The sequence below is a fragment of the Triticum aestivum genome, chromosome 7D (assembly GCF_018294505.1).
Source record: "Triticum aestivum cultivar Chinese Spring chromosome 7D, IWGSC CS RefSeq v2.1, whole genome shotgun sequence".
NCBI classification, from domain to species: domain Eukaryota; kingdom Viridiplantae; phylum Streptophyta; class Magnoliopsida; order Poales; family Poaceae; genus Triticum; species Triticum aestivum.
The window spans coordinates 65,225,524-65,236,123 of NC_057814.1; the positions used below are offsets into that span (position 1 = coordinate 65,225,524).

General features: G+C 47.6%; 1 protein-coding gene across 1 annotated transcript; it reads right to left on the reverse strand.

Moving 5' to 3' along the window:
• Positions 1-1,014: 1,014 nt before the first annotated feature.
• LOC123166065 (uncharacterized) lies at positions 1,015-3,239 on the reverse strand. The gene is made up of 6 exons (XM_044583827.1): positions 2,606-3,239; positions 2,432-2,521; positions 2,163-2,315; positions 1,925-2,049; positions 1,686-1,815; positions 1,015-1,507 (listed from the first exon to the last, which is right to left on the reverse strand). Exons 1-6 carry the CDS (start codon positions 3,182-3,184, stop codon positions 1,382-1,384), a joined length of 1,203 nt encoding a protein of 400 aa, XP_044439762.1. The 5' UTR covers positions 3,185-3,239; the 3' UTR covers positions 1,015-1,381.
• Positions 3,240-10,600: the final 7,361 nt, after the last annotated feature.

A 10,600-nucleotide genomic window follows, 5' to 3' on the forward strand; every position in this document is an offset into this window, starting at 1 on the left:
CATCGATTTTGAAAAAAAGTTCATCAAAACTCGAAAAAAGATCATCAAATTTGATATAAAAGTTCATCAAAATTAAAAATAGTTCAGTGAATTTGGGAAAGAAATCAGAGAATTTAGAAAAATTCATCAAATCAGGAAAAACTTCGTCCTATTTGAAAAAAGATCATCGATTTTTAAACAAGTTAAATTTAAAAAATCATCGATTTTTTTATAAACAAAACACTAATTTTGTAAAAAAAGAACAAAAAGAAAACCCAGATAAAAACCGCCCCGGAAATGACCACCAACTGGGGAAACCCGGTTTGGGAAGCTTCTGGAACCTTCTGAAAACCGGGAGCATTCCCACGAATGAAGAGAACAGATAAAACAAAACAAGATGTAAATCATGAGTTGGTTGACGGCATAGTGGTTAGCCTCCTTTTTTTTTTTTTTGAGGGAAGTGGTTAGCGTCCTTGGAGATGGTGGAAGAGATCGCGAGTTCGACTCAAGGCAGACGCACCTTTTTTGAACGTTTTTACAATAAACAGGACATATATGGGCCGGCCCAGCTCGCCTGCGCTGCAGGCGCCGGTTAGCAGAAAACCAAAGAAACCGGCGCCTGCAGCGCCGAATAGGTTTTGCCAGAAAATGGCCACCTCAATAGAAAAATGGCGCCATGGGCCAACTCATGTAGGCCCATGGTGTTGTCGATCCTCCCTTATTGCTCGCGATGAGCGATATATACTCTTTGCAAGCTCTAGTTGCGTAGCATACCTGATGTTTCTCACTTTAGTGTAATTTCAATGGATTTTAGAAATTTCATTATTTTTGGTATATGCTAAAATAATTACCTTTCAATCAAAATGTTTCACCAATTTCGATAGTATACAGAAATTCAAATTATTTTGAAGTTAATTTTTGAATTTTAAAACATTTGATTGAATTTCAGTCAAATTCAAGTGAAAATTTTGGCCCTTTGACCGAAAAGAAAACCGAAATCACTTAATTTTATTTTAAATTCTGTGAAATCCAGTAATGACTGAATTTTTTCTGAAACTGAAATTCAAAACTATCCGGCTGAAATTTCCCAACTTAGTAAAACATTTCTATCTAGCTACCTCTTTTAATTACTTCACACAAATTTGTTACAGCAGAGCTTTTTCCCCCAGAAATCTCCGAAGGGGCAGGAGCGGTGCATTAATTCCTGCCAAGAGATCTATCTGACCATGTAAATTTGATGGTTCTTTTCCACGGTTTCAGCCAATCATAGGATTCGTACCATGTATATAAAGGGTCTGTTCCAGTCCTCTGTCAAGCCATATGTACAAAACTAGCATCGACTATACATGCCTTTGTGGAGACGCAATGCCGCCTCGTATTTACCTTTGCAACAACCAAAGATTCAGAACTCGAGCCCACTGTTCATCTGGATGGAGAACCATGGCCGCCCAAAACCGTGCAGCGGCGCGTCCACTCTGAACACCAGCCCTGAGCTCGACGCGCTGCCGTTCAGCTTCGATCTCCCGAGCTGCACACACGCATAACAAGACCAATTCGTTACCATCTACTTACAATGGATGAATCACGAAGTAAAACCATGTGTACCGAGTACAAGTAATGCACCCATGTGTTCATCCAAAAGTATGCAACGTGTGCAAATGTACTTCAACGATGAGAAAAATGGTGGATCAGAGGAGAAGACTGACCGACACGGAAGCGTAGGCGGAGGGGGAGGCGGTGCGGGAGTAGCCGCAGGCGACGCTGGCCTCCTCGCTAACCGAATGGACCAGCTCCGTCGACACCCCGGGCCGGCACCCTCCGAACGTGGGGCACACGCTGTTCATCACAAAGAGACATCATGGCAGCCAGCTTAGTTATATGATCCCCATCTGGACAGGATCAACTGCAGCAAGAACATAGAGTGGCTGCAAGTGTGTGAACTTGCCTGAGCTGCAGCGCTGGCTGCAGCATGAGGCCGCTCCTCCTCCAGGAGAGCACCTGGGTTAGCCCCAGCGAGAGGGACCTGTCCGGCCACTGGACGGTCGGGGTGATGCTGCCCCCGCTGCCGTTCTGCAGAGCAATTCGGCTCAGATCATCTCTCGATCGGGTTTCTGACTTTAGTTTGTGATGTGTGTAGAGAATGCGGATACATTTTGTGAGGGATCGGGTAGGGTGCTGCTGACCTTGTAGGAGAAGCTGAGCCTCTTCTCCCCGGGGAACTTTCCGTGGGCCTGGACGATGCCGCCGCCGCCGATGGGGAGGAATCCGCGGGCAGTGAACCCGTCGCCGGCCACGTATCTCAGCTGCCCGTTGGGGAATTGCATGTCCATGAACGACTGCCCAATTGTTTTCCAAGGGAAAGTTCAGGCAAAGACAGTGACGGAATTAACTGGTCATCATCAGGAATGCAGGATTCAGGACAGAGAATTCAGAACGCCGATCGAACACTCACGCAGGCAAATGGGTTGAGGCAGATCATCGACATGAAGAAGCATCTCCGGCGAGCTGTCCAGTACGCCGGGCACACCGAGTGCACTCCGTTCTGCTCACATATCAGATCTTATACTCTTAGCTTCTCTCTTGTGCAGATAAGATCTTAGATTCAGTGTGTTCGTCAGTTGCTTACCTTGCGCTCGAAGCCGTACCAGATGAGGTGGCGCTTGGAGAGGTGCACGGGGAAGAGCAGCGTCGTGTCGCGGAGGAAGAGCACGGGGCCGAGCTGCACCAGGAACAGCGGCGCCGCGGCACCATCGCCGCCGCCTCTGCTGTTGCTGCTGGAGTGCGATGCCTCGGCGCGCCACAGGTCGCCGCGGGCCGCCACGGAGCTCTCCACGTCGTTCGTCCTGCTGTCGAACGCCGCCGACAGCACCATGCTCCCCTGCGACCGCGCGAACCGCCCGGAGCCGCCTACCGCCGGACTATCGGCACCAGAGCCAGCGATCTGGTCCTGCTTGCTCCGCGCGCCATCACCGTCGGCCATCGTGCCGCCTCTGCCGGGGACGACCCTCCGGTGCCGCCGCGCGTACGCGATGTCGAGGCCGTCGTCGATGCGCAGGCGGCGGAAGACGTCGCCCACGGCGCGGCCGAGGCGGCCGCCCGCGCTGAGGACCGCGGCGGCGACGCCGGAGAGCTGCTGCTTCTGCGGGGGCGGCGGGAGCGGGAAGAAGGCGGCGATCCGGCGGACGAGGTCATCGGAGGAGGACATCGGGGCGGGCGGAGAGCGCGACTGACCGATCGGGGAATGAGGCAGCGGGGCCTCGCCGTTGGTGGATAAGGGACTGGTGGCGGGAAAGAAGTTGGGGAGGAGGACGCTAAGGGGTTCTGCGTGGACGCGGTGCACGGGGAGAGATGCGAATATGCGCCTGGTTCGTCTGTTGGTTCTGTGGGCGTGGTTCAGGAGAGGGGGTGTCCCGGAGTACGTTTGAAAAAAACTGTTGGATAGTGTGACAGGGATAGAGGATGGTACACGCTGGCCGCCACGATGCTTTTGCGGCCAGCGTGGCATTGTGAGGGCATGTTCGGCTCAAGAGAACATTCACAAAAAGAGAAAGAAAAAAAATTCTGAATTCTTTTGTTAGCAAACATTGACAAATGTTTTGAGTGCTTAAAAAGTTTCATTGTGTAATAACATTCGTGGAAGACGTGGCAAAATAAACAAAATTGATGCTCCAGAATGCTGTTGAAACAAAACTGATGCTCCAAAATGCTGTTGAAAATAACGTGAGTATATCCTCCTCAAAAACACCTCCCTTGCGTGGCGGCTAGGGTTTTGTCTCCTCTCGGCGATCCCGATCGCCGCTGAGTCCTACCTTCTCTCCAGCGATCTGCAAGGCTTCTGTGAGACGGAAGCTGTGATGGCGACCCCTTTGGACGCACGCTCGGCAGCGAGTGGCGGGTCTTGAGGTGGCAAAACGGATGACCTAGAGGATTTCTTCGGGCAGCTTGACCCAGAAGATGAGGTGTTCGATGATCTGATGATCAAAGAGAAAATTCCAGAGATCAATGACCGCATACGCTGGATGGCACTTGCTCGGGTGCACACTGATAAGACCTTCAGCAAGTCGGCGTTCTTCAAGGACATGCGGGCAGCTTGGAACCCGGCGCAGCCGGTGAGATTCCGGCCGGTTGGTGCCAATTTGTTTGTGGTGCAGGCTTCATGCCTTGGTGATTGGGAGCAGATCATGTTCCATGTTCCATGGGCCATGGCTTTTTACATTTTGGGTTGTACTTCTTCAACCATACGATGGACTCAGCAGGGCGGAGGATGTTCAGTTCGTTCATATTCCTATTTGGTTGCATACACAGAAACTTCCTGATGGGTATTGCAGTAAGGATATTGTGGAAAAATTGATCCGCAAGGCTGGTGAGATCTTGGAGTTCAAGAAATTCTAAAGAAGATTATGTGAGGTTAGAGTGAAACATGATGTCAAAGAACCTCTAACAAAGCACGTCAGTATCATTAGAGGAAAGGAGAGGCAGGTGTATGCTGTGAGATACGAGAAACTTGCACATTTTTGTAAGCACTATGGTAAAATTGGACATGAGCATAAGGACCGTGCATTGGGTGTTTACACAACAAAGGAATTGAAGTTTGGGGATTGGTTATATGCAGATCTACCAAGCATGAACAGAGCTGAGATTAGAGGAGGTGGTCGGGCTTTTGCCCCTCCACCGGCTGCAAGTGTTGATGAGGATTTAACTGATACGACAACTTGCCCAAGTAAAAACCTTGCTGCTGTGTTGGTTCCAGCAGGGCAGGGGATTGACAATCATGTAAACATGAGTATGGACGAGGACAAAGGTGTTAGGAAATGCCTTCTTCTAGGGGGTGTGCAGGTCAAGTGTCAGGGCGAGGCAAAGGAACCATTGCTTGCTATAACTTCAGGTACCGGTGATGATATCCAGAATTCTTCCACAACGTCGAGCTCTGATGGTAAGAGGGCGAGAATGGTGTTGAACTCTGGTGATCATATTCATAACTAGATCATTGGTGGCACGCGTTGCCGTGCCCGTCTATTTATGTAATAAAGTAATAATATTATTAAAAATTTATTGCACATGAATTACATAAGTCAAATTTTAAACAAACCAATATGAGTCACTAATTGAAGGAGGTTTCACACTAAGCAAAAGCTCTAAGATACAATTTGCTAGGTATGCAACATACACGGCAATCTTATGCACGGTTAAATTGACAGAGAAAACAAAATAAAAATAGAAAACACAAAAGTTACATTCTCTTCTAGTGAAGAAGATAAAATGCATCGAGGATAACGCAGACATGAGAGTTAAAAGTAAGCAAAAACTAAAGAAATAGAATGTTCATTAGCACACATATGGCTGCATGAAACATGTTAATTTGCCGGGCCCATATAAAATAGAATTTCAGAAATTTTGTAAACACATGGCCACATGAAATGAGCAATCTATGCACATTAATTGTAAGAGAAGCTGCAAAAATGCACATAACATTTATCATATGCTATCCTCTTGAGAGGCTAGCACTTTCTGCTTTCCAAAAAATTAACTCTTGGAGTTTGAATATATCGCTATCATGAAATCCATGCAGTGGAATATTATCCTGAAATTCCCTGGCATTCATGGAGCTAACTATCTCCTTGTAATCAACGTGAAAAAATGCATCAGCAAGTATAATGAATAGCACAGGTGCTCTGCCATTAGCAGCCCAAACACTAATACAAGAGCCTTAAAGCACAAGCCGACAAGTAATCAAGAAAATAAATGTTACATTAATAGTTTCTTCATTATCAGAGAGGTTCCTTGCTGCTTACCTTTTCCTTGTTTCCACTCAAAGGTTAGGATTACCGTACCTTCAATGTTTATAACTTGTATATGGCACAAATGTTATCAGATGATCCTGTGATTTGAAGCTCCTTTAGAAGTTGAGTTATCATAAATGAAGTTGCATATATAGGTTGGCTCGATCATGTAATTCTCTGAACAATTTTCAAAATACATAGAATATTAAGGACATGATTGAACCAATGATACAAACATTACTGCTGCCTAACGTTGATGCATTTTGTCTATTTCGGCACATTGAACTATTTTAAAAAGTCAAACATGATTGATTTTACCTTTAAGATTATTGCATTTAGTCTACTCAAACACAATGGTTATCTAGATCCTACTATCATCTACGTCCACTAACACAAAAGTGACTCAAGGCACCGGACCCTAGAATAATAAACTTCAGTACAAAAGAGAGAGGAAGGTCATGGCCGTTGTTTTTTTTGAAAGAAAAGGTAGATCATGTTCTACCTTATGCATTCAAAACAGGCCGTAGCCTGAGTGACCAGTGGTCTTTTTACATGAAGGCGTTGTGAGCGCCGCACAGAGCGTGCAGCAGGCCAACGCCAAGCCTGGGAATTAGAACAAGGAAAGCTAGGAAGGAAGGAAAGAAGTAAAGCAGGAAGAAAGCTAGGAACAAGGAGAGCTTGGCAGTTATTCTCGCACCATTACATCAGCCCAAGAAGATAAACGATCTCTGACATTTCCCTCGGGTGCTCGCAGTGCCCATAACTTGATCAGGTCGGTCACCTCAATAAGAACCCTCCGAGCTGTCCAACACTTGTTGTGGAAAATTTGCTCATTCCGAGCATGCCAAAGCGCAACAGCAGCAGCTGCAAAGAAGACATGCCATACCGCGCCATGTGCCTCCTTTGCTATGTCAGAGGCCAAGAAATCTGCTGTAGACTCACATGAGACTGCCAAATCCAGGAGGCCGGCCTTTGCCCAAACAGTTTGTGCAAGTTTGCATCTAAGCAGTATATGATGCATGGTCTCGGCTGCTGGGCATAAATCACATCCGTTGTGCGTTACTAGCCTCGTCCATTGCTTCCTTATCATATTATTCCGGGTGTTGTGCCTGTCCTTGAGGGCCAGCCATAAGAAGACGCAGTGTCGTTTGTGTATGATTCGGTCCCAAATGTAACGAGCCAACGGGCAGTCCCTGCCCCTGAATGTAAGCATCTTGTAGAAAAAAGCCGTAGAAATCTTGTTATCAAACACTAGCGGCCTCCTGATGTCTGCTCTGGCAGTTGTTGGTGGGATGCAGCTTAGTAACTGAGTTAGCCTCTCGAGCTCCCGCAGCGCTGTGTAAGACAAATTAGGGTGTAGTTGTATCGCCCAGTGTCCAGAGACGTACTGTGAGGCAACTGTGCAAGACTTGCATCTGGCAAAGGTGAAAAGGGTTGGAAAGGAGTGGGATAGCCGGCCATTCTCTATCCAAAGATCATACCGGAAGGATATAGTGGTGCCATCTCCAAGCTCACACCTTGTGGACTGTATGACAAATTGAATAGAAGATTTGATGCAGCGCCAGATGACAGTGTCCGTACTGCGCACCGTAAGTGGTATCTCTTTATGACAATATGTTGATGCAAACCACCGGTAACATGGGACATCGCTGGGCTGCAGGATCCTTGTCATGACCTTGCTTATCATTGCCAAATTATGTGCATCAAGGTCACGGACGCCCAACCCTCCATTCTGCTGCGGCAGGGTAACATAATCCCATGCCACCAGGCACTGCCCACCTTGTGCATGGTTCTTTCCTTGCCACAGAAAACCCCTCATAATCTGCTCTAGCTACTGTAAGGATTGCTTCGGCCAGATGAAGCAGCCCATGAAGTAGCTTGGGATCGCTGCCAGGACAACATTAATCAAAGTTAGCCGTCCTCCCCAAGAAAGGAAAGTGGCCAGCCAACCTGAGAGGCGTTTTTCCACTTTGTGAATAACAGGCATTAGCAGCCCATGTGTGATCTTGTGCGCTGAAAGGGGCAGCCCAAGATAGGTGCACGGGAAGGCAGACGGTTGACACTGTAGAATTTGAGCAATCTGTTAACAAACTGCCGGGTCGACGCAAATAGGGACGAAGGAACTCTTCTGGAAATTAATTGAGAGGCCGGTGAAGCTTGAAAAAGATTCAAGAATCCTCTTGATGATGCCAACTTGCTGTGTATCCCCTTGTATCAGTAGGAGAGTGTCGTCCGCGTACTATAGGACGGGGAACGGTCCCACCCCTCCGAGCGGATGTTTGAGCAGGCCAGCTTGATGCTCTCTATCACAACACCTTTGTAGAACATCAGCATTTAGTATGAAAAGATAAGGTGACAGTGCATCCCCCTGCCTGAGGCCACATTTGGATTGTATCTTCTCCCCAATCTGACCATTAAGAAGGACTTGAGAGGAGCTTGACGTGAAAATGTTAGAAATCCAGTGGTTCCAACGGCTCCCAAAACCCCTTGCCTGAAAGATTTGGAGCAGTGCATCCCAACTCACGCTATCGAAGGCCTTCCGAAAATCAAGTTTTAGTACGATCATAGGTTTCTTTCTCTTGTCTACTTGCTGTACCAATTCAGCTGCTAACATAAAATTCTCAATAATGCATCGCCCAGGTAAAAAACCCGACTGCAGCGGATGAATCATGGCTGGGATGAGGCGTTGCAGTCATGCAGCAAGCACTTTGGTTATCAGCTTGGGCAAGCTGTGTACCAAGGAGATGGGGCGGAAATCTCTGATATCCGTTGGTGCTTCTTTCTTAGGTATGAGCACAATATTTGCTACATTGATGGCGTGAAAGTTGCTGCCTAGTTCATAAAATTCCTGAAAGAGACGCATCAGATCCTCCTTCAAAACCTCTTTGAAGCACTTGTAGAATTCATTTGTAAAGCCATCAGGTCCCGGGCTTCTATTGTTCGGACTCTTCTTGATGGCTGTAGCAATCTCCGCCCATGTGAACGGTTTTTCTAGCGCCCCAAGGTCAGCACTGCCATATAGCTGAGATAGGTAAACCGTTGGCAAGGAGGGAGATGGCTGTCCCAGCAAAGCCCTGTAGTACTCCGTGGCAATCCGTAGCTTGTCATTCTCCCCAAAAAACTGGACCCCATCCTGTATCAGGAGCCTCACTTTATTCTTTTTGTGGTGTTGGTTAGCCGCAGCATGAAAAAAACGTGTGTTCTCGTCCCCGAGTGTGGTTTGTGGTGTTGGTCATGGCCGTTGTCATAACCATCATGGGGAAGGGAAGAGCTTGGTTGGTGAGGTGCTAATTTACCATCATGACGATTGCTCCATGAGATTTCACCATATTTTTTGTTTTATGCAACAATAAGATTCTCACTTTGGGAAGGAGCATTCACCAACAGGTTACAAGACGATCTATCAAGCACAACATGCATCAATACACCAAATCAGAATTATACTTGAACTGTACTATTCAGTCTAACTGCTACCTAAAATGTGCATTACGTCTGTTGTCGTTCTTGTAGCAGTGTTCCAACCTTGTAAATCTGTCATCACAACAAAGCACAACACTGTTATCATTTCATCAAGCACACTCCAGGACCAATAGACCCCAAGAACAAATGCATATGTGTCTGCTTGCCTTCGTCGCCTTGGTGAGTTGGCGTCGAATGAGTGCAGATTCACCATCTGGACGTTGTCTATTAGCTTGGTGTCACTCTTAAACTACGTAAAGGGTGCCAATGTCCATGTCTGTTTACCCAAGCACATGAAATAGGCCCAGTCAAATCTACAAAAGAGTTGGGAGGGTAGCCATAAACAAATTCAATTTTTTTAACACAAATAACATATAAGATAAATGTGGCATATAGCTGCTACTTTAAATCCTCGCAGAACAAGTAGCCCAAAAATAGGTGTTCCACTATCGAAGTTCAAGTGAAATTGCGGGGTGTGGGGATGACCAAGCGCTCGCCCTCGTGGCCCTAGATCTAGATGTTAGATTTTTGCATATTTGCAGCCGCCGGACTCAAAATCTGGAGCCAATCCCGTATTGACCAAACAAGAAGGACAGGACATGAGGCTTGCTTCCCACTAGATGATCCTGAAGCGAAGAAGAACAATGAAGTTTTGATTTGAGAGAGGATTCAGGTTTCTAAATCGGGCAAAGGGGTAGGGTTAGGGTTTACCTGGTTGAGCGTTGAGGTGAACCAATATGGTCTCCATCACCATGGTGGGCGACACTGTGGGAGGTGAAAATGGAGGCGCGAACGGAGAGAAGGGGATCCAGCCGGAGCGCGGCTCGTGAGATTAGTTGTCGTCGCCGTCCTCGCCACCACCGTGTGTGTTCCTCTGGGAGAGGCACTTGGTGATCCGCTCCTGTCTGCCATTGCCATCTAGGTCTACTGGAAAGGTACACAGGGAGCAGCGGGGATGGCGGCGGCGCTACAGTGGGAGATCGGCGCGACGGCCGCGGCACACCGAGTACGTCCAGGTTGTGAGAGAGACGAGAGGTCACGAGAAGAGCGAGAATATGGAAGGGAGCGGCGGCTGTACTGGCGCTGCGGACCGAATCGTTGCGGTGCTAGATGGGCTTTGTGCGCGAGGCAGGCCCGGTTAACCACAGTGCACCAATTTTTCCACCGGAGTAGCTGCCCTCAAGGACAGCAGGCCCATTAGCGACAAAGCACGAGATTACACAGCAATTAACGGCCAAAAACCAGTCTGATGACACAACCTGACGGCTAGAAAGTGTGGATGCGTGAGAGGGCAGGGAAGGGGTTCAGTTATACTGTCCTTAATCTGGCGGGCTCCCTTGAGGAGTCACGTCGGGAGCAACGAATTCCTTGATTTGGAACTG